General features: G+C 40.3%; 3 protein-coding genes across 6 annotated transcripts in view; 1 reads left to right on the forward strand and 2 right to left on the reverse strand.

Moving 5' to 3' along the window:
- Positions 1-223: 223 nt before the first annotated feature.
- Positions 224-4,168, reverse strand: LOC124254174 (MORN repeat-containing protein 3-like). The gene is made up of 5 exons (XM_046688049.1): positions 3,915-4,168; positions 3,119-3,273; positions 2,404-2,563; positions 1,903-2,087; positions 224-662 (listed from the first exon to the last, which is right to left on the reverse strand). The coding sequence occupies exons 1-5, from the start codon at positions 4,057-4,059 to the stop codon at positions 594-596; spliced, it is 714 nt and encodes a 237-aa protein (XP_046544005.1). The 5' UTR covers positions 4,060-4,168; the 3' UTR covers positions 224-593.
- A 6,401-nt stretch (positions 4,169-10,569) lies between these two features.
- Positions 10,570-22,538, reverse strand: LOC124254175 (calcium release-activated calcium channel protein 1-like). The gene is made up of 2 exons (XM_046688050.1): positions 22,245-22,538; positions 10,570-12,022 (listed from the first exon to the last, which is right to left on the reverse strand). Exons 1-2 carry the CDS (start codon positions 22,410-22,412, stop codon positions 11,531-11,533), a joined length of 660 nt encoding a protein of 219 aa, XP_046544006.1. The 5' UTR covers positions 22,413-22,538; the 3' UTR covers positions 10,570-11,530.
- LOC124254173 (lysine-specific demethylase 2A-like) overlaps positions 18,084-24,483 on the forward strand; it is a 44,982-nt gene continuing 38,582 nt past the window's right edge. For 2 of the 4 annotated variants that reach the window (XM_046688043.1, XM_046688047.1), the window contains exon 1: positions 22,986-23,143. In XM_046688043.1, coding sequence (XP_046543999.1) covers positions 23,111-23,143 — 33 coding nt within the window. In that variant the 5' untranslated portion in view covers positions 22,986-23,110. Of the gene's footprint in view, positions 18,139-22,985; positions 23,144-24,483 lie in introns of those variants that run through there. The other 2 variants (XM_046688048.1, XR_006892409.1) reach the window with 2 other exon arrangements.

Here is a 24,483-nt window from a genome sequence, read left to right on the forward strand (position 1 = left end):
AAACTTACACAATATGATTGAAAGCTAAATACAATGTATCAACTTGTAGCATAAGATGCAATAAAATATATGCTGCAAAATAATATTTACATAAATGTTTTATGTACATAAGTAGCTTAGTACGTTCTAACATCAACAAAACAAGGTATTTTATGGTGTTGCCATGGTAACATCAATACTCAAGGTTGCCATGGTAACATCAATACATGCCTTCTCAAAAGAAGCATGTAAACATCTTAATGACAAAATGTTACAGATAACTAAGAAAACAACTAGAAAGTAAAATTTCTGAACGAAAATAAATACTGATTCAGGTTTGATAGCCAGTTTGGCAGTTACGAGTCTCTACTGGCCGATCAGTCTGGAGGTATTTGCTCAGGAAAGTAACCAGCAATATTATCAAATTTGATTCATTATATCAACGTTAAAAGTACTAGTACTGCATACCGAAATGTACAACAGTACTGATACTGAATGCTGAAATATATCATATTCATGGACAGAACTTAATTAAAACAAACTTTGGACAATACGTCAATACAAATTAAAGTGTGACATGAGAGCCTGGTATTGTCTTGGAGAGATCTGATTGGTCAGTCCTGATCCTGCAGGAACTGGTCCTCCGCCTCTGCCACCACTGCCTCAGGACTGTCCAACTTCACCTGAAGAGAAGGGTCACATGGTCACCTCAGACAACGTACAGAGATTGAGTAGAGACAAGAAATTACACAAGACAGTACAAGCTCAATGATGTCCAATGATGTATATAACATATGTTATATTTGGGATTACACTTATTATTAAAGTACAGATTCTAGTACTTTTGTTGGACAGAGTTCCATTCGAACCCACACCCCCGAGTCAGGCACCTAATCGCCAGTACACAAAGTCAGCTGTCTAACCCACTCAGCCAGTCCAGCTTCCACAAAAACGGAAGTCAGACAACTGGCAGTCTAGACCATAGACTTTGTGTACCCCTCTGATAAGTGTAAATTGGCACGGCTCCCACAGCCGAAAGCTATGAATACACAATGCCATTTAGAAAGTGGTCAAAAGTAACACGTTATATTTGGGATTACACTAGCTCAGTAAAGTACAGATTCTAGTACTTTTGTTGGGTTGAGTTCCATCAGGGATTCAAACCCACACCCTCGGGAGTCGGGCACCTAATCGCCAGCACACAAAGTCATTTATTGTCATTAATTTGTCACCACTGGTAATTCATCCATAGGACCGCCTCTGAGGTGTAGTGGTTAGAGCGTCCGCCCAGAGAGCGGAAGGTCGCGGGTTTGATCCCCGGCCGCGTCATACCAAAAGACGTTAAAATATGGTACTTGTTGGTTCCTGTGTGGCACTCGGCATTAATGGGTACAACAAAGACTGGTCGGCTCGGGAGTCAGTATAACGTGTCTGAGTGGGGTATTCATGCTTCACTGCGGCATGGTATCTCAGTGGGCTAGCACTATAAAACCAGCTTCAGTCTGGGCTAGTACAAGCAGCCACACATACGTTGTCATATGAACGAAATAGTCTTAAGCATGACATTCAACCCCATTTCACCTCACCTCACCTAATTCATCTATATATTCCACATTACCATTTAAGATTTGTTTGTGCTTGTTGACTGCCTCACTTATAATTATACCAGCTTTATGAAGGCAGTTGGTGAGTAGACATTCACAGTTTGCCCACTTGAGCTATTTTGTCGCCACTTATGTCAAGCAAGGATTGTTAGAGACCTGTCTTCTCCCTCAGTCCCAATAGGGAGCTGTTTGGGAAATAAACATTCTAGAAAATAAGAACTGGCTAAATCTGGTATTGACGATGGGGGTGAATTCCTAACAGTAAATTGTAAAGCCTTCACTTTGCTCTCTGTGAACACAGAAGAAAGTGCCTACCTACCTCTGGTATCGGGTACTGTGTTGGTACGGGGGCGCCATCACGGCCGTAGTCCTGCATGGTGCCACATTTAGGGACATTGTCCACCCACACACCCTCAAACACCTGGCCAGTGTTCAGGTAGTAGAATTTACCAGGACCGTTCTTCTTGCCGTCCTTCCAGGAACCCTCGTACCTGTTCTCATTGGCTGCAAGAAATGGAATTGTCCATTACCAAATAAGCTGAATGTGATAGTTTATTGCTGAAGCTGAAGTTAGTATTGCAACAGAGTCAAGACAAATACCACGAACTTGCATTCATTTACAAATATGTCTGGACTACCAAGCAAAAAAATAACATGTATAGCTTACAACAGAAACAAATAAATATTTGGTTACATGTGTTGTGTCATTCACTACCACTGTCAGCAATGCAGGGTGTCATGTCTCTGACATGTTCACTTGGTGATAACAGTCAGTTTCACCAACACTTCCGACCTACATGTTTCTGTCCCCAATACTTACTTTGTCGAAGCATGCCTTGTCCGCTCCTGAGGTCATCATACCACTCCCCCTCGTAGATGGTGCCATCCTGGAAGTACATCCTTCCCCAGCCGCTCCGCTTGTCTGCGTACCACTCCCCCTCGTAGTACTCATTGTCCGCATAAAATTGGGTTCCATAAGCCTGGGGATGTGAGATGACAATATGGACATACAATATACACCAAGTCAAGGTATCAATGAAATATCACAACATATACACATGAAAAACACAGAGTCTGCATAGTCAGGTTTGGGGACAAATCAGGTCATTCTTGGACAAGCCAGATCGTTTTAGTGAGTGAGTGAGTTTGGTTTTACGCCGCTTTTAGCAATATTCCAGGAATATCACGGCGGGGGACACCAGAAATGGGCTTCACACATTGCACCCATGTGGGGAATCGAACCCGGGTCTTCAGCATGTCGAGCGGACGCTTTAACCATTAGGCTACCCCACCGCCCCAGATCGTTTTAGAGATTGTGACAAATTATTTGGTCAAAGAATGGTGCGACCCTAAAAATTCCTATTAAAAATTAAATCTTTGGAAGTATTATAAGTAAACATATTATCTTCCAAAATCATATCCATAACACCAAACATATCTAGTAATATTCAGAGAAAGCCATCACTGAATAGATATTTACAGGTATCTTCAGTTATGAGTTTTATTCTGTCAATTACTGCAAGCTTCACACTTACATGTCTCATATCGTTCTTCCAGCCTCCTGAGTAATCTTTCCTGAAGCCGCCCTTCCCGTCTGGGTAGCTAAAGGTGCCAAAACCATTCCTCTTCCCCTTCTTCCAGTCTCCATCATACAGGGCACCTGTTGCCTTCCATTTATATGTGCCTTTCCCTGAAACACACAGGTTGAACAGCTGATGTGCAAGTCTGGTCACTGGACTATCACAAGCAGTGTGCACACATTGAGTGTATGCACCGTTGTGATATATTTATAAGAAGGAAAAGGAAAGAAGAAAAACAAGAAACAAATTATAACTTGGAATTTTCCTAACACAAACTAGATCCAATAACACATAACTGTCCGTGTAGATCTTTTCATTCTTCAAATATCCAACATGTGAATCTGAATACACAGTGCGTGACGACAGACATTGCTAATTTTATAAAATATGCCTCCACATTGTTTTAAGCACATAAATTTACGTTGTCTAAAAACGATTGGCAATAAGAATAACAATTAGATTTAAGGGACCGTTCATAATTTATGGCTGATGATGATTTTTCTGTAGAAGCATGCACAAAATCAATGACACCCCAACCCCCAAGTATATGTGTACAAAGTTGATTACAACACCTCCCCAAAAGTAAAATGCGCCCCCCACCCCACCCCTAAATATATAATTTATACAGTATACAGTTTACCTTTGAAAAAAAACACCATTGTGTAATAAGATTGTTTGATTTTTTACAAACAAATCTTCCTTTTACAAAAGTCAAGTCGCAATCAAATTTTCATAATGCACATTATCTCACCATCTTTCTTGTTGTTCAGCCATTCCCCGGTATATTCATCACCGTTAACTGAATACACGGTGTGACGAACCCCCTTTTTCTGGGCATTGTAGTCCCATTCTTTCCACAAAGGTTCCCTTGGTTTGGGCTCTTTTAAATGCGGCATATTTATACAATATTGATGCTGACCATATGAAATATGCAACGGGTTTACTGAGCGAGGTCTTGCATGTTGTGTTTATTTCCGATGACGCCAATGTGCGCATGCACTGCTTCACTGTTACCATGACTGCACTTCCGACAAGGGGAATAACTCGTACCACTCAAATCATTCACTCGACGAAATAAGAAGCTTATCGTAAATAAAATCCCCCATATAATTTTAAACTTTCCGATACTTTCATTTACGCAGTGACAATGCTTATCGAAATCCATATAATTCATCGATATAATTTATTGATGTTACAGTTCTCACAAAAGTTTATTCATTTCCAAGTTATATGCATGCATATCTAGGCTATGTTTCTGAAAAAGGACCAAATAGTTTTAATTTCATAGGAAATCCTAATTTATCGTTATCTGTATCAAATAGTGTCTGTAGTTCCCTGCGATGATAGTTAAACAAGGACGATCTTTGTAAACTTGTGTTATGGTTAATTATGAAACAATTAAGAAATCTGGGAACAAAGTGCGATTAAACATATGTGACATATCTATGTAATATCGACATCATCCTGTTCCGAATGCTGAGGAAATAATTGTGATGAGTAAGACGAACATATTTAGAAAAAGACGACATTCTTGGCAAAAGTTGTATGAAGTGCGGACTGATAATCATAATGATAAATTGTAAACGTGATAGTTGTTACTTGTGTCTGAAAGTTCTTGTATATCCACATTTATCGCGTGTGTGCGTGTGTGTGAGTGTGTGTGATAGCCATTATGGACGCTGTGTTTCAATAGACTTGATTCCCCATTTTCATTTTGGATTTCCTAATCTGATTCGATCTGCTCACACCAACTGTATACTTGTTATCCTCTAGTATCCTATGAACCATACCTCCATTTTTTCCCATTATTTAAATGTGCCAAAGCCAATACATTCAACATCGCATTTAGTGACGTCATCAGAGTAATAAACGATTGAGTCGGATCAGGCAATCCGATGATTGATACCGTGCGAAACAAACCATGACGTCATGAAAGCAGTATGTGTTTACAGTTGTATCTACACTATGATAACTCACACTGGCATCACAAACATAGGGCAAACATTCTGTTGTAAGTGGATGCAGGCATTGAATGGCATCGTATACCTTCGTTGGGATGCTTTTAAACATCATATACATACATACAAAAATAATCCATAATGAACTATTTTCATATTTCATTCAGTTCCCAATGCAACACAGTATACTTGTATTATAAGATTGTTTTATAAATAGAAATTATTCTTCATACATACATATTTTATGGTTTAAGGATAAAAATTTGTTCTAATATTGATATTAATGCGTTTAATGTCCAAACGCAGACCTGCAATTTGCTGTTTATGATTAATGGGCCAGATGGCCTACATTTCCAGAATATAAACCTATCACACACATAATTATTCATAGCCAATGTAATGTCTTTGGTATACTTCCCCTTCAAAACACGTTGCACATTTGTCACAGTGATGTCGCTTGTTGTAATCAAGTTTGACTTACCTAACATGTGACTGGCATACAGTTTACCTGCTTACATCACAGACTGCTGTAAATATAGATACCAGCTGGTACCGTGTAGTCTGGTCTGTCTATCAACCTAGGATACCTATTAACCAAGAGTACCTATCAACCTAGGATACCTATCAACCAAGGGTACCTATCAACCAAGGGTACCTATTAACCAAGGGTACCTATCAACCTATTACTTCCGCGGTTATGTGGCCATGAAACCAGCTGTTCCAAAAACCCATGCTTGACTAAAAATAGCGTTTCCCAAAGTAATTGTAGAATAAGATGTAGTGCCCCTCGAGGGCTGCTGTGTAGTGGTGCTCCGATTAATTGAAATAATAGATGATTGGTCGCAGTGACCAAACGACCAAGCAATCGATCACATTTTCTCATAATCGAACACAAACGACTTTGGAAATACTGTTTTAGTCTTTGAAACACTTGTCGATGGAACATGTCTTCGAGGTTGTCAGGGCCTGGAAACATGTTTAATTCTTAGAAAACTCACTTCACTAACTCAAACGTCATGACTGAATATTTGTTGAAGTTTATGTTCATGATATATTAGTCATTACTGTAAAGTAGAAAGCTGCATCATAGTATACTTACTAGTATCTGCAATAACAACCTGAATAGGAAAATCTGAGAAATGACGCTAGCCAATTTTTTTGCATGATTTCTCGTTGGTAACGAAGCAATCATCAATTGTGAGATTTCAACCCCGACACTACTGCTGTGACAGTTACGTCACAGCAAGCCAGGGGAGGTAATCCCAAACATTACTGGAATCGAGGATTGTTATGGAAATGTTTTGACGATCGAACTTTTTCCGAATTTTAACTGAATTGATCATGAACAAAAAGGGCAATCGTCTGCGAAGTTAGAAGTGTGTGTTGGAAGAGACAGTGAATGAGTGCGTCAGTTAACTGGGTTCAATTTTCTTTAAGCAGTATTTCACTTCTAACAAATACAAGTCATAGATAACACCACTCTGTATCTGTATGAGATCAGCGGACCCTGGCGCCACAAAGGGACATCAGCGAATTGAGTAGCTTTAACCATTGGACCACCCGTGCCCGATCAAGGACAAGATTTCTTTAGGAATTATTTTTTTTATTGAAGTCGTCTGAACAATAAGCACATTGAATAACGGTAACAATAACAAGAGAAATACAAAAATATACTTGTTATATTAATGCGAATTGTAAACAGTACAAATATCTGAAAATGCAAACACGATCACCAGTAGAGAGTGAAACTAGTCGTCAGACAGGGAGTTGAAGGAACCCAAGGGCGCAAATCAACATCGTAAGCTTTTGGTTATTACGAGGAGAAAACGTGTCTTCTGAAACTGTCAAAACAAACAGAATACATTTTTTAAATGTATTTGAAATAAACATCGTTCAGTCACATGCAGTCACGTATCGCCTACATAACAACAAACACGACGAGGCTATGACACATTTTAACATCAGACGTAATGCCATTGTATTGGGTGTGGGCGTGCCGCTTAAATTTACTTAGAGTTAACCTACACCCATACCTATACATATATACACCTATACCCATCGGAAATCCTAGATTTCTTAACAATCAGTTCATAAAAAACAAAACAAAGAAATAAATCGGGCTCTTTTCTATCGTATACTAAAAAAAATCTCACAAAGAAAATTTGTATGATTTTCATTTTATGAAACTAACTGTTAGTATCAATATTTGTATCACAGAAACAAAACTTCCGGTCTGCGTGCATTCCAATCTGTCGCCCATAGTGATCGGACAAATGCGAGAAACAAAAGAGTGTCAGCCATCAGCTTCACACATAACGACAGAACAGATTGCTCTCCTGATCAAGTAAACACCGCTCAGTTCTTCTTTACGAAGAGCTGACGTAACCGTTAACAGGAGATTGGAGAACGTCGCCTCCAAGCGTACATCGAAACTCGGAAAACCTGGTCCAGGAAACATTGCTGCAATCAACGCCATTCGGAACATGAGCCATGTTATCACAAACTCCGTTTATCCGGACGATATATATTATAACTGAAAACGGGATTATGCGGTCTAACGGGTTCACGGGTCTGAATGTAACCATCCTTCACGCACTGCATCTCGTCACGGACAAGCGGTCCAACGCTAAACATTCCCCACATCTGTATATTTGAACCAATGCGTTTTGTACCGCCCACATATAGGGCGAAGAGTGCAAAAGCATTGAGTTTTGTTTGTCAAGGGAATAATATACTATTTTGTAAAAACACGTCTTGACATGTGCTGCGCGGTTTTCTACTTTCCAGTCCAGACGTCACGTGACGCCACGACAAAACGTCTTTACTCGTTACCCAACAGGAGGAAAAGGTGCTCATAGTTCACAATTGCACAACTTCAGAAATAAATGCTTCTCTTCGCATATCGCATCTGTACATCTAGACTAACGCTTAGTCTCTGAATATATATAATTTTGATAGTAACAAACAAACCCATTTAAATTGAAAAGGGGCCCCAGGGAGACCAGAAATTCAGAACCTGAGGAAATCTAGACTTGCTTCATTTAGGGCTTTAGCACTGCAGAGAGAGCTTGGCGGTAGGGAAAATAATGTGGTTCAGGGACTGTGAAACAGGCGACTGGACAACAACCAAATACGTTTTGTATCGTTAGGAAGTGTACGAATCTGAACACATAGTGCCTTACAGACGGTGCAGGTCAAATGCAGCATGTTATATTTGGGATTACACTTTCTCAGTTAAGTACTGATTCTTGTATTTTCGGGGGGGGGGGGGGGAGGTTCCATCTAGGATTCATTCCAGAGATAGATACCGGCTGGATTTGAGAGACTTCACTACTGTTTGTCTATCTACTGAAAATCACCCCAAAAATTTAATTTGCTTGACACAAATGACTGATACTGATCAAGTTAATAGTGAGTGAGTATGGTTTTACGCCGCATGTAGCAATATCCCAGCAATGTCGGCGCGGGGTACCAGAAATGGGCTTCACACATCGGCCAAAGTGGGGAATCGAACCCGGGTCTTCGGCGTGACAAGCTACCGTTTGATCCACTAGGCTACCCAACCGCCCCTTTATGTTCATAACATTACAGATAATGATATTGAGAGACAGCTGTGTTTATGAGGTATCGGACACTCAAAACGGAAAATACACTGGCGGTATATAACGGCTGATATACATCTTTAAAGGAAGGTTCTCGCCTACTGGTGGTGCAGGGAATATCAATATGCAGTAATTCTGACATACGTTAAAATGGTATGCGCATAGGTCCAAGGCTGGTGAGCATATTTAAAGTTAGTTCCAGAATGAGAGACAGTCACCCAGTCATGATGTCATTCCAGAGACCATATAATATATTATATTATATGTGTGAAGTCCTCTGTCTTCACGTTCAGGCATGTGTTATGATATTCCACATGTGGTTATGTAGTACAATACAACGAGAGGTCGATACATTGCAACAGGCTGCTGGTATATAATAACACCTATAATATTTCATCTGGTAAATGTCAATATTGTCAACACAGCCCCTCTCCAAATAGCGCGGACACATAGCACCAGGCCACATGAGGACTGACGCCATTTCCTTTCAGAAAAATTGTTTTGCTTGATAACATACAACTGAACAATAGTTAATGATTCATTCCTATTACCAGCTAAAATAACTTAATAACTATCGAAATATGAAAGAATTGGGACACCCGTAACCCTGTTAATTAGTGTAACTCTAATGTTTCGTTCTATAGATCCTCCGGCGAAAGATTCCAAAATATGAATTGTCTCTTTCTTCAGTGATCAGAGATAACACGTATACCTCTCTTTTAACTTGATAACATTTAATCAACCTATTTGGACTTTCTAGTTTTACTTGACAATGGTTTTGATTTCTTCTACTAGAAACTCATTCCAACGCAGTGGTTTTTGATTGTCAACGGTTGTAACAGAACTTGTCAGTGTTACAGTAGCTGTACGATTATGTCGGTGTGTCTTGGGCCGCAGCGTTGCGGTGCCCGGTACAGTTACACGTACAAAACTGTACAAACATGAAACAAAACAAACACCCAATCAAATCATCATAACACAGAGGCATATAGATTAAGTTTAGAAAGCTTATGTTTAAAAAAGAACAAATGAGATTTTGAGACGTCCCCTGGGACTGTACAAAATTCGGAAAGCTAATTGGGCAGTTACATCATTGCGACATGAATAATGTCAAACAGTTATAGTGTCATGTGATGCTGACAGGTGCCCCTTGGGGGAATTCAAAACAGAAGGGAAAGTTGTCTCCCTGCTCACTTGACGTGACTATCATGACAATTTCTAACATGATTCTATTTGCCGCTACTTAAAACAACTACAGCACCAGGTTGATAAAACTTTGGTAATCTGAAAACACTCAATCAAAATTACAACCGAAATATTGTATGTGAACTGTTCGGTTCCTCGTACTGTCTTCGCGGAGTGGGAGATTCTTTGCCACATGCTAGTCATTGATAATACCTTCACATACCGTGTGGGAGAACCCTGTGGTAAAAGTGAGTACAGTTTTAAACCGCTTTAGCAACATTACTGAGGTGAGGTGAAATTGGGTTTAACGTCGTGCTTGGGAATATTTCGCTCATATGACGACGTGCATGCGTGTGTATGTGTAGCTGCTTGTACTAGCCCAGATTGAAGCTGGTTCTATAGTGCCAGCCCACTTAGTTACCATGCCGCAGTGAAGCATGAATACCCCACTCAGACACATTATACTGACTCCGAGCCGACCAGTCCTTGTTGTACCCATTAATGCCGAGCGCCAGGCAGGGACCAACAAGTACCATATTTTAACGTCTTTTGGTACGACGCGGTCGGGGATCAAACCCGCGACCTTCCGCTCTCCGGGCGGACGCTCAAACCACTACACCACGGATGTGGTCGCAACATTAATGGCACAACAGAAACAGACTTGACATATTACATCGCTTTAACCACTAGGCTACCCCACCTGGTTGAAGACGGACACTGATCGACTCCCACGTCAGCTGATAAAGCTCATACTGTATATTTTACTGCATTTACATAATTAGAAATTTTACGTAATGTTTTTATCTTATCAGTTGACAGATCCGCGAGTAATTAAATGCCCAAAATACATGTACTTGCAAACGTAACATTGCATCCCTTTAAATGATGTACAGCATCGTACTGATGTAGTGATGGCTACCGATCGTTTCTCACCAGGAAACTTGTCGTGCAAGAAACTCCGTCAGCGAAGGAGGACACGGAAGCCAGATTACCCTCCCACAGTCCTGGGGGATAATCCCACACTTCATACAGTCCTGGGGGATAATCCCACACTTCATACAGTCCTGGGGGAATAATCCCACACTTCATACAGTCCTAGGGAAGAATCGCACAACGCACTCTGCTGAACTGTCTGGCAGATACTGACTTACATGTATGAATATGTCATTATCACAATAATCCAACACGACAACATGATAGGCCACCTCTCGTTGTCCAGGTATTAGACAATACAACTGGTTCCATATCGCTCTATCCAACTGCCACACTTACAACATCCAAAATAATCCAGGATAATATATCTCTACTGGGCTCATACACAACCACAGCTTCGTTTTCAACCCAATGCCAAAAGCACGACGCTAAAAATAGCCCTCCATTCAATTGACTGGAAAGTGCGAGGGAAATTCTGTGCTAAGCTTGCAATTGGAGCGATAGACACGACAGGTCTCTTTCGACATAAAGCTTTGCGGCGAGTTGGTCCTGAGCATATATCCATATGACACACTTTGCTGGATAATCGAGGGTGCATTTAATGAAATAAATGCTAAAAAGAGTTCCCCCAAAATATCGGGGTCTGGATTTGATAAAATTATGAATTGTTTTCCTTGAAACCAACCTCACTATACATTGTTTAAGTCCGAGGTATCCAGAGCCGTGGCCAAAGTCTCTATCTCCCGCAGTCCTTCTGAATGTCTCTCATACTTATGCGCTATGAGTTTCTTGTAGAACACCAAGGAGAAGGCGATGAACAGAATCCCGGCAGGGATCACAATGACGGTGGAGGCGATTGCTGCGTTTCTACTGACGTTGAGGAACTTTACCCAGGACAGGATGGCGATCTCGGCCAGGAAGAGAAGAATACCCAGTCCAGTAGAGCACACCCACGCCACCTCGATAGACCATCTCATCTTCTCGTGGGGAGACTCCTGCACGGCGTTCACGTTGTGGACGTTGCTAACGGCCTCGATGTTCGGGAGAATGCACGTGCTGATCATGAGCGCCATGAGATGGACGGTGACCAGCAACGTTGTGCAGATGCCGAAGATGACGAGGACGACGTCGGGGATCTTTTGCCCGTTTGAAGGGTCAATCTGTACTTCAACCATAGCTACCTGGGAAGGAAAAAAGCAAGGTGAGTGTTAGTTGACTTGACAAGTGTTCCACATATACCATGGCGTTTCAGCTGAATGTATGAAAGGTGGGTAGGGTAGCCTTGTGGACAAATCGTTCGTTCGTCACGCCGAAGAAACGGGTTCGATTCCCCACATGGGTACAATGTGTGAACCAATTTTGTATGCCCTTCCCATGTAGTAGTGCTGGGGCATTGCTAAAAGTGGAGTGAAACCTTACTCACTCAGGAAGGTATTTACTAGAGGTGACTACTGAAGGGAAAACAGCTTTTGCGATAGCGATAGTGTATTGTGACCAACTATTGCAATACGATCACTCTCCACTATACCATGGATGCATCCACGGCTTGGCCCGATGATTACATTACCTCCCTTTGCTGGCTGCGCATACTGACAGTAGCCAATCAGCTAAGCCGCCGTTACATCCGAGCTTGCCAGTGTCGCAGTCGCGAAGGTTTGTTCGCAGTGCCACTCAGATTTTTGAGGAAATAATACAGACAAATTGACAGATCTGAAAAAATATATAAAAGAACTCCTTCTACCTCTTTCAGAGTACCTCTGCTGTGTTGCCAAGTTTAAACGTTTAGATAATTTAAGAAGCGAAAGTGAATTGTGATTGGTTCGCTCAACTTCCCAGCGTAGACATCCGATTGGATAAAAAGCCAGCCAAGGGAGGTAATAAAATCATCGGGCCAAGCCGTGGATGCATCCAGGGTATAGTGGAGAGTTTATCGTAAGGTATACCCTGGAGATTATCGAGAAAGGATTTCCTCAGGTTCTTCCATATCACTGGGGTTCCTTTTTCAATTTAAAGGATTATCAACAACATCGGATAATGATTGAGTCTTTGACATAAAACAAGAGACATGCCAACAGTACATGGCAGTGTCAGAATATACAGTAATCGACCAATAATTAGAAATAACAGCTGGAGAGGTCTGTTGTTTTATCTATTCAGTGTTCATTGCAGGCAGATGGGGTGACATATCCTTGACCTCTGTTGATTGTGTGCTTGTGTTGCCGGAACTGCTTCTCTTAGTTTTCGTTTAGTGATGTCACGGAACACGGATTTGTGCACTGTACGAGATGGTGTGATAAGGTCAGAGAATGTTTGGTTGATTTCCGATCTGACTTGGTGGTAGATGTTGTATTTCTCTCCCGTTGACGATCATGGGGCTGTAACCTGGCATTGGCATTATATTTTTTTAAATGTCGTCTGTTTCTAGAGGCTGTATTACATTGGCATTTCATCTGTGAAATATGAATATTTTAAGATATATTGTCATTTATCTTTTAAGAAATAATAGAAACAATAGAATCGGGTTTTTTTTCGAAACTTGAAATGCAGACTTGGCAAAGTCTGAAGGCCTGCTTGGGAGCCATACTCAGATATATACGAGAGAATGTGTAATTTTATGAGCTGCGTTAACGCGTTAGTTTCAAATGTACCGTGGTTACTGTACTACCGCCATTACAACTCAAACAACAATCTTGCCCAGTGTTGGTTATATATCTAAGAGCTTCTGTAATGAAATACCGGGAAACTATCTCAAGAGGAAACGAGTTAAGTTTGTACAGACTATCAAGCGACGCATCTGCCCATTCTGGTCGTAACAGTGACGTTATGGATCGGTTGGCTAACTGTTGTCATCGTATGTAAATGTGTCTTGCATTGCTGTCGGGGTGGATGTCTGTGTGTTGCATTGTTGTATTGTTGCGGGGTGGATGTCTGTATGTTGCATTGTTGTCGGGGTGGATGTCTGTGTGTTGCCTTGCCATGAGGGTGGATGTCTGTGTGTTGCATTGCTGTCGGGGTGGATGTCTGTGTGTTGCATTGCTGTCGGGGTTGATGTCTGTGTGTTGCATTGCTGTCGGGGTGGATGTCTGTGTGTTGCATTGCTGTCGGGGTAAATGTCTGTGTGTTGCATTGCTGTCGGGGTGGATGTATGTGTGTTGCATTGTTGTCGGAGTGGATGTCTGTGTGTTGCATTGCTGTCGGGGTGGATGTCTGTGTCTTGCATTGCTGTCGGGGTGGATGTCTGTGGAATGGCTGTCTGTGGCGATTGGATATTGTCGGAGTATTCGTGCAGTTAGTTCACTCTCGACACCTTCACTATACAGTAATACAGCACAAGAGGATACCTGCATTACACCTGGGAAGTTTACACCATCGTTACATATACATCAACACACCGTCACCACCATCTCGACCATCCCTAAAGGGGAGATCTCGACCGTCACCACAAAGAAATCTCGAACATCACTAAAGCCGAAATCTCGAACATCTCTAAAGGGGGAATCTGTGCTATGACTATGGAAATGAGCACTGTTTCCGCCAGTAACCGACCCAGTTCATCCACATGTATTGTTACCACATACCACACCCAGACTTTCGATATACAACATATATGGTGCATATATAATATATACTAATCATCTTTGGTCAATATACAATATATACTTGTCCATATTTGGTGCATATACAATATATACTTGTCCACATTTGGTGCATTTATGATATATATCGAGGCCGATACTTGCTCATATGTGTACATATATAATATAGTGATTATCGCTGGGCAATTTACAATACACAATTGCCATGTTTGGTTCATTCATACACGCAGTCATACTGTCCATAATTTATTCGTTCCCATTTTTTACTTTGTTGATGCATATATAACAGTCCATCTTCGGCGCATATGCAATATGAACGAATACTCATTGACGCAATGCTATGTAATACAATGTAATACAATGTAATTTCACTGCCTGATAAGCTGACATTTCAGAGACGACAAGCACCCTCAGTTCCCAGTGTTACCCACCCGTATTCAGCAGTCACAATGGCCACCGGCTACGGGTGCATGACTCCGGCCTAGCTTTTGAATCCAGGGGCATACATCGCGAAACTCAGTCAACTTGTTCGCGGCTCATTAGGAACAGGCCATTATATATTCAATTCAAAGCGTGACACTTATTTTGAAAACATAACTTATTTCCCTCAAATACTTGGGTTTTTTGGTTTTGTTTTGTTTTGGGTTTGTTTGTGTTTTGTTTTGTTTTGTGGGTTTTTTGTTGTTGTTGTTGGTGGTGGGGTTTGGGTTGTTTTTGTGTTTTTGGGGGTGGGTGGGTTGTTGTTGTTGTTTTGTGTTCAGTTTGTTTTGTGTTTGTTTGTTTTTTATTATCTGTTTGGCCTCGGGTTTTAGACAAGATTCCTCTACATAATGAGTCATATTGTTTGACTTGGTGAAGTGCGGACCTGTGACTGGTAGTGTGACATTGGGCAACAGATAGACCACCAAACAATAAACAGCCATCACATCTCACTGCATGGGATGAAGAGGTGCCTTAATATCTTATAGTAAAAGGACCTTGCGTCAAATGTTTCACTGTATTATCGATTACGAATCACAATTAACCGTAAAATTGGGTGTTTCCTCGTCATGCATTAGACAGAGCTGGCGAATGTCGCGTCTGTCACTTCCGATTGTTTTCCGTGCACAGTGACATACATCTGAGGATACTTTCGCGAGCAGCTATATCTCAGGAGGTAACGATCGGTTAATTCCAGTCTTCCTCAAAGCATTTAAAAACATGTTCAACAAAAGGACGCCTTGATGTATTGTAACTATGGTTAATGGACGAGTGTGTGGAAGCCGAATTCAATGTCTACAGACAATAGAAGATCCCAATTTGTCGAAGACAAAGCAGTATGTTGTGGCGATGAGCGAATGCAGTTGGATTCACCCGAAATCTCCCGAATGCCGTAATCCGGTGGAGGATCATTTTGTTCCCGAGACACTGACTGCCTTACATAAGCTATTTACAAGCTGTCACACCTGTGTCCGTTGGTCTGTGATGAAGGTCTATGAATTGGTGTTACGTGACCTCACTGAAACACACTTTCAAATCGGCGTTAATTCCATCTCACTGGGCGCAAGCCTTGCCACATCAGCGTATTCTGTAACAGGCTCTTCTCTCCAGCTGAACCATCATTGTGACGTCACGTTATTGTCATTGGGGCTGATTCTGTGCCAGGAATTAACTGAGCAGTCTGAGCTTGCATTTCAAACAACTGACGGAACCATATATGTCAACCATGATATGGTCTTGGTAATTGAGAAATCATTCGAATATAATTATTCCAAATATTAGAATCTACTCATCCTCTGGAATCGTTGATTCAACGTCCGCAACAGATTCGCTTCAGACATGCTTACGTTACCCACAAATCCCACTCACGAAAAAACTCCTTTTTGAAATCTACGGTGCGGGATAAGCGTCGTCGACACAATTGGAGAATTATAGGATAACTGATACCAAATACCACCTTTCACAATTACTGATACCAAATACCACCTTTCACAATAACTGATACCAAACACCACCTTTCCCAATAACTGATAGCAAATACCACCTTTCGCAATAACTGATAGCAAATACCACCTTTTGCAATAACTGATACCAAATACCTTTTGCAATAACTGATACCAAATACCACCTTTCGCAATAACTGATACCAAATACCACCTTTCGCAATAACTGATACCAAATATCACCTTTCGCAATAACTGATACCAAATACCACCTTTCACAATAACTGATACCAAATATCACCTTTTGCAATAACTGATACCAAATATCACCTTTTGCAATAACTGATACGAAATACCACCTTTTGCAATAACTGATACCAAATACCACCTTTTGCAATAACTGATAGCAAATACCACCTTTTGCAATAACTGATACCAAATACCACCTTTCGCAATAACTGATACCAAATACCACCTTTCGCAATAACTGATACCAAATATCACCTTTCGCAATAACTGATACCAAATACCACCTTTCGCAATAACTGATACCAAAAATCACCTTTTGCAATAACTGATACCAAATATCACCTTTTGCAATAACTGATACGAAATACCACCTTTTGCAATAACTGATACCAAATACCACCTTTTGCAATAACTGATACCAAATACCACCTTTCGCAATAACTGATACCAAATATCACCTTCGCAATAACTGATAGCAAATATCACCTTCGCAATAACTGATACCAAATATCACCTTCGCAATAACTGATACCAAATATCACCTTCGCAATAACTGATACCAAATATCACCTTCGCAATAACTGACACCAAATATCACCTTCGCAATAACTGATACCAAATATCACCTTCGCAATAACTGATACCAAATATAGGTGATCGTGATAATTCATACTAAATTCCAGCTATCGCAGAGACCCAGGTTGCTACAGGAGAATGTGAGTGAGTATGGTTTTACGCCGCTTTAGCAATATTCCAGCAATATCACGGCGAGGGACAGCAGAAATGTACCCATGTGGGGAATCGTACCCGGGTCTTCAGCGTAATGAGGGGACGCTTTAATCACTAGTCTTCCCATGAGCCACACCAACAGAAGATGGTTACGATATCTTAACATAAACAATGTTTATGACGCCAATGAATGTCTCACATCTTGACCTGATAAGACATTAGCCATGTAATGATTCAACCATAACAAGGAAGCAACTTCGCTGTGCATTGTATATATGATCATGTCGCCGACATTACATGGAGAGTTGAGTGAGACGTAATAATTAATGCAATCAAGGATCCAATCTAAGACACCACGTGAATGTAGATAGACAGGTATATTTAAAATATAAATACTAATAATAGTGAAAATGTATATAGCGCTAAATCCAACCACTAAGTGGGTGCTCAAAGCGCTTCAAAATTATAATGTTTGAGTATAATAATATACTGAAGAAGGTGCAATTCAGCAGCACAGCTCGTATATGAAAAGAATCTGACATTATAATATCACAATATGAACTGTTCTCCAATATGTTCCAATTGCAAATTCAGGAAGATGTGATTATTTATAACGTCACATCATTATGCGGCCATAACGTCACTATAATATCTGGTGATTTTTGTGTGTGTAAAATAAAGAGGCATAAAGTGACGTTATACATACATCACTTCGAAGTGCTGCTTGTGTCGATTGTTTGAGATACTGTCTAAAATAGAGGATGCTGACTTGCTAGACAAGCTGGCTCCCTTCTCGGTGAGGTAAGGTTGTCCTATAAACTGTTTGCTGGTTCAAGAAAGCATACTGTCACCGGGAACAAATCTTACCACCAACAATAGTCACTATGTTGTGTTCATTGGCATTTTTAAGGACTGATTCTATTATTTACTAATCCATTCCAAATCTTTGATTGAAAACATATTTTGGGCGTTGGTCGACCCGTTAACGAAGAGTAAGGTGTTCGCTTCATGTCCGGACTGGGTCAGTGCCGGGTCTTACCTGGAACCTGCAGCCCCGTGTTGGACAGTCCGGGGGTTCATCACGTGACGGGAACAGCCAATCAAACTGAGGCCAACACAAATTGAAGTATTCGGGGTCTAAAATAACTATAAAAATTATTACTAACCATAATTTGCACGATTAAAAGTGACTGTTGTCGGATTATGAACGGACTGGATATGTGACAGTGCCAAGGTCAATAACCTGAACATCTGACAATGCTTTGGTTTTGGGTGCGTTGTCCACCTGCCATCTTGTCGTATGGGTGCATGGAGTTGGGTTCAAAATATCTCTGGATCAGACGTTTTAGCGTCTCTCCTTCAGTCGGGATCTTGGCAAGGGACAATACACATCCGATCAATCCATGATGTACATATGTCGATTCATCTGGAAGTGTGGTTTAGGGTGCGTTCTACGTCCTCCCAACAAGGAAGGTCACAGTGGTCGTGTCAGGTGGACCGATCACGCGACATTGTAAACAGAATACTGATTCGGTCTAGTCTAACACTCTGTACATATATAATATTGACAGTAACAAATAGTCCCATATAAATTGAAAGGAGCCCCAGTGAGATGGGACATTCTCTAGAAAAATCTAGACTTGCTTCATTTAGAGTTTTAGCATTGCAGAGAGGGCTAGGTAGTAAGGGACTGTGAGCCAGGCAAGGCGAGTGATCCTATTAGACTACCACTAGCCTTGCACAAGTCTTTAAGGTAAAATTGACAGTTTAAATGATAATTTCTAAAAAATACAAAATCATAGACTAGGCTCCTGTCCGTTTATCTAGACTTGCCAATTTAAAGGATTGAATTATTTATTATGCATCCATGGGCTCAGCATTCAGTACAGCCTTGAGGCAAGACTAGACAACCACCAGCACTGACAGGGAGTCATACTGGAACTATTTTCGTGCACGTGCCACATCACGTCCTGACGACAGTCGGGAACCTTCTGTAACTGTTCAATGTTTCTGCTTGATGTTCTTCTCAAATTATAATTAAATATATTCATTGCTGAATATCATGTATTAGAGAATAGCTAATTGCTTTTATGCACCGAAACACGTCTTCAAACACGTGTTTCTGCGCTACATGTGGCAGGATTTGACGGTAAACGGTCTACAGTTACGGCACGACTCAATTGCTGTCTGACGTCGTATCTTAATTGCAGAAGAAGTCGAGAGACCATAACAAACCATCATTTAGTCAAATCCACAGAATCCCTTGCACAAGCGGCCATTAACAGACGTACCTAATGATACAGGCCGAATGTCACTGTGACTGCCGTGTGTGCCAAAACCAAAAAGAGTACCTAAGACAAATCCTGTCGACCAAAGGAGATCGAATCTCCAGTAGACACATGACATTTTTTTTATCGCAAGTTTGTAATTAGAGATTTTTTTTAATTTAGTTTTTTTAATTTACATGTGAGAATCGATAAATGTTGCTAGTACAATGATATAACTAGATTTGCAGCTGCAGGCGACGGACTCTGTAAATGTCGCCCAGACCCCAAAACATGCTACAGGCATATGCTCGGCATTCAGACAGAGCCGCTTGTAGCTATGTTGCACTGTTATGGTCGACTATTCACACCCATTCAAGTACTTCTTGATTTCTCTACAGCAATACTGACCTCGTTGAGAAACTTGCATTTGCCCAGCCCACCGGGGCTATCGTCGCAGCAAATGTCTCAGTAGTAGTAGTAGTAGTAGTAGTAGTAGAATGTTACATTCTCCCACAGCATGAAATGGCACGTGTCACATATTAAATCGTATAATCCCAATCTCACGACTAGTGATGCTGATCGTGTGCTATCAGTCTCTCTATATATAAGATACTCCTCATGCCGGGTTACATGACTTATAAATGATGTTGCTGATAGCTAGCAGTGATGCATTGTAGGGCAGTGATTGAGGTACAGGGCATGTATTTCCAAGTACAGTGAATACGTTCAAGACTGATGAACACGCACTTGTTCCAAGGACACCGAAATATTGCACTGAATGTCCTAAACATGATTATACATGAGATATCCAGCAATGATAAGTTGTTGTCCTATGGGACTTTCTATCCTCATGAAAATTTCAAATTTAAACATATTAACATTATTAACATAAAAGTATACAATACATTTGCAGTTTGTGTCTCATTAAGACTCCGTGGCCCTAGTTCGCGTCAGGTAAGACTGAGTCTGGAGAATACGTTAAGTAATTCCTTGTTCTAGAAAAAGGGAACTGTAACTGCTTTGTTTCTCAAAGTGTGTAAAGTGGCTTATTCACTAGCATCCCGAGATACGATTTTATAACGTTCACAACGCTACCTCCCTTTCGAAATATATCCCCCTGAAACATCCGATTCTTTATCCCCTGCAATAACAAGAAAATAGGACAGGCGAGGATTGGAACAACCTACATCCCCAACTTCACGGTCCAATAAACCTTAGTCGCCTAGATGGGAAAAGCCTTTTTGAAAGCGTTTTAGGATATTTTCTCCAGTTCGTATTTCTATAAACTCCTTTAGGAATTTAGTAGGTTGACATTGAGCTTCCACCTAAAACACACATGTGTCTGGATCATCGTCAGTAGACGTTACTTACAAATATGGTCGCAAAGAAATTATTTCAGATAAACCCATCAATCATCCACAGTTCCTATGCGATACTGGCATAGGTTTGTACACATAAAACAAATTACATATATATTGCCCTCCAACACTTACATATCGTTGTACATCCTACAAGAACAATACGGCGGATGTACATTACAGTAATTCAACCACTTCCGATAACCACAACATATCACGGGAAAGGATTTTTTTAAAGCTGAAATACAAATGATAACAATGCTGCAGTTTAAGCAGTTTAACTATGTGTGGCCTATTATTTAAAAAAATAAAATAACACGAGCAAGAAAAATTAGAACACAGTTTGAAATATTTCTCTGGATGAGTAATTGCAATGTGACTGTAACCAGTTAACAAGGATGTTGTTTATGTTGTTTACGTTGTTTTAATAACTATGTGTTCCGTTGTTTGCTTTGCCCCAATCGTCGATGTCTAGGGATGTCAAGTTATGCGGGAGTTTGCAAGACACCTGCATGAATAGCCTTAGATTGATAAGAAAATCGGAGTATACTGACAGTGAAATAAGTCGTAACACTTACAGCATTAAATCAGGGCAAATAGAAGCTGTGAACCACATTGTGTAAACGCGATAGATATACAAATTTATAGCTTATACAGCTAATCTAATTCTATTGTGTATAGTAAAGTGATAACGATGGATTTTTTCATGCACAGTTTTCTCTTCAAAGAAACCTTTGTAAAACTGTACTTGATTTTCGCTTCAATAATTTGCTGTACATTCGTATCATAATTTCTACTTTGCACAGAATCTGATTTACAAAATCACCAGATGTCTTGTCTTGTGATTCCTTCAATTTTTACCAAGAGACGCTATGAACTTGGACGTATATTCTATATAATACTGAACATTATCTTGCTATAATTTTCACGCGACCTATGTAGTATGTATTCACGAGAGAATTCTATTGACTACCACCTTTATCAAATGGACAGAAGTGCATCGATAAAATTTCATCGGTAAAATATAATATTTGTAAGTATTTTCTATATACAATATATAATGTTAACACTGTCATCTAAGTGAGCCTCATTAATGATGCACTGGTATTTTAGGTTGATTTAATTGCTGACAAAATAAAATATTCAGTGAAATCAAAAAGTCAGTATTATCAGAAAACTGGACATCATTAAGACCGAACGATATCACACTTCGTGCAATATCTGACAGAGGTGATCAATACGGTGATTGACAAGATAATATGGACAAATGTGAGTGACTTACCATTGCAAAGCCGGATAACAACGCCGATGTGCGACTCGAGGCCTTCAGCTTGGCCCGGCTCAAATATAACCTCCGCCACGAAAGCGCTTGGCTAGTGTGTTGGTTGGCCATCTGATCTACGTATGTATTTAAGAGCCACTCTTCGTAGGTTTTGGGGAGCTCTTGCATGGAGGAACCGGGATTATATTGTACATATAATGACTGTCAAATCTGATCCGATGTCATTCCGTTCCAAATTTCACACGTAAACACGTCTCGAAACAAACACAAACCGTAGCTCCGGCGCATGCCTTATTTCCGCATACTGTGTGACAGACAACTGTTATTATACAGAACAATATTAACGGCTTCTGATGGAAGGTGCCTCTCGTGATACTCAATTATACTCTAAGCGCGGCTGCCGTTATTGTCTTAAATATTCAAATTTACACTCTGGAACATTATAGTGTCATCAATAGTGGGATCGCAGTACGATCACAAAAGATAGTTCAAGGAAGCGATCTGTAAAGTTTGTTCAGTTCGCTTTTGATTTCCATCTAAATTGCGCAAAAATTTAACTTTGCAACCCATACAGACTTTTCATCAATCAATGCAGACAACTCTAAAATGCGTTTACATTTTAAGACAAAACAGTGCTGCAAAACAAACAATGTGATTTTGATTAAAGTACGCATATAAAATAAGTGGTCGGGAAAATAGTACCTTTCGTGACCTTTCTCTCTGGTCACGTGATCAAGTACCTGACCGCCCTGTGACGTCACAAGTTTTTGTACACAAAAAAGTTGACTGAATCGAAGAAATTGGTTCAGCGATACTCTTGAAAATTGGATATTACACACTCATTTGAAGTATATGCATCTTTCAACATGAGTGAGACGACCGACAACGGCCGTAGATTGGTAGGTTCAATGGTTTCCTTGAAGTTATCGCTGTTTGATGACAGGCTATCGCATGTGAAAGAGAGCAGCCATTTTGTAAGGCCAATCTCCAACTCCAGCGACAGTGATGAAAGAAATCGGAAGACAAAACCAAAGAAACAATGTAATGACCCCCTTACATGTTTTGAAATTAAAGTTGACAAATTCTCCTTACTTTTTACGCACAGAGAGGGTTGTGAAAGTCAGTTTTTACTGCGCACGGCTTGAATTTCGCTCCACTATGCACGTGAGCTGTTCACATTGGTTGCATTGAACGCCAAGCTTGTGAAATTTACGCATTTATATTAAACGATAATTCAGTAAATACTGGTCGTAATGTGAATGTGTAACCATCATTAGTTTCAGTGGGTTTTGCTCTTTCTTTTGATACCTCATATAGTTATTAACATTGTGTATTAACAATTTTGATACTCGCAAGGCATATGCAGAAAATGTGCGTTTTCCAGGGTCGCATATTGTCAAAACAAGGAGAAATTTTCGTAATGAGTCACGAATAACAATTAAAAATGTCATTTGGATGATATTTTTGTGTAATTTGATATTTGATTCAGCTTTTGCAATGTTTTGGTTAGCTTTTGGTATAGATTTGGTTTAGAGAAAGGAAGTATTTTGGAATTTGCAATCGTTTACCAGACCGTCTATAAGGAGCGACGTGGGCAGACGCACGTTCACCAAGAAATAGGAATATGTGGTGTTTTGTGACGTTTTAAAACCAGAAATGTATGTTTAAAGAACTTAAGCAGAAAGTACATTCCACAGAATTAGATTTCTATCACACTTTTTCATCTTTGATCTAAATCGGAAGCTAACTGGTAGAATCATCAATGTACATCAGTCTCTCTTAAGGCTTGTAAGAGTAACAAATAGACTTGTTTGGACACGTATTTACCATAATTTATGCTGTTATTATGATTAGACGTAAATTGCAACGATATTTTGATATTTTAAATGTTGTATATGTACTTTATGCAACGATGTATGATTACTAGTGATACGTGTGTCTGTTCATATGAGACGATATGTAGAGGAGGAAATGGGGCAGTCATATATCCACGATCTGGAGATGATTTGTCACGAATTCAAAAGTCGTAATATCTTAATGATATTTGTGTATTTTGTATCTAATGAGTTGGATCATATCTGTTTGGGAAGGGAGGGTTTGGAAGACGTTGCGATGATGTAACATGCCGCATCTATGCAGTGCAGTGCAGTGTAGGCTGGCAAACTGTCAGTCTGCGCATGTGCAATACTTGTCATCCATACTGCGAAAGTTTTAGAATAAGGCAAGGGTTAGGTGATTT

Source organism: Haliotis rubra, unplaced genomic scaffold, assembly GCF_003918875.1.
Source record: "Haliotis rubra isolate DU_JTF1 unplaced genomic scaffold, ASM391887v1 Scf567, whole genome shotgun sequence".
Lineage (NCBI taxonomy): Eukaryota > Metazoa > Mollusca > Gastropoda > Lepetellida > Haliotidae > Haliotis > Haliotis rubra.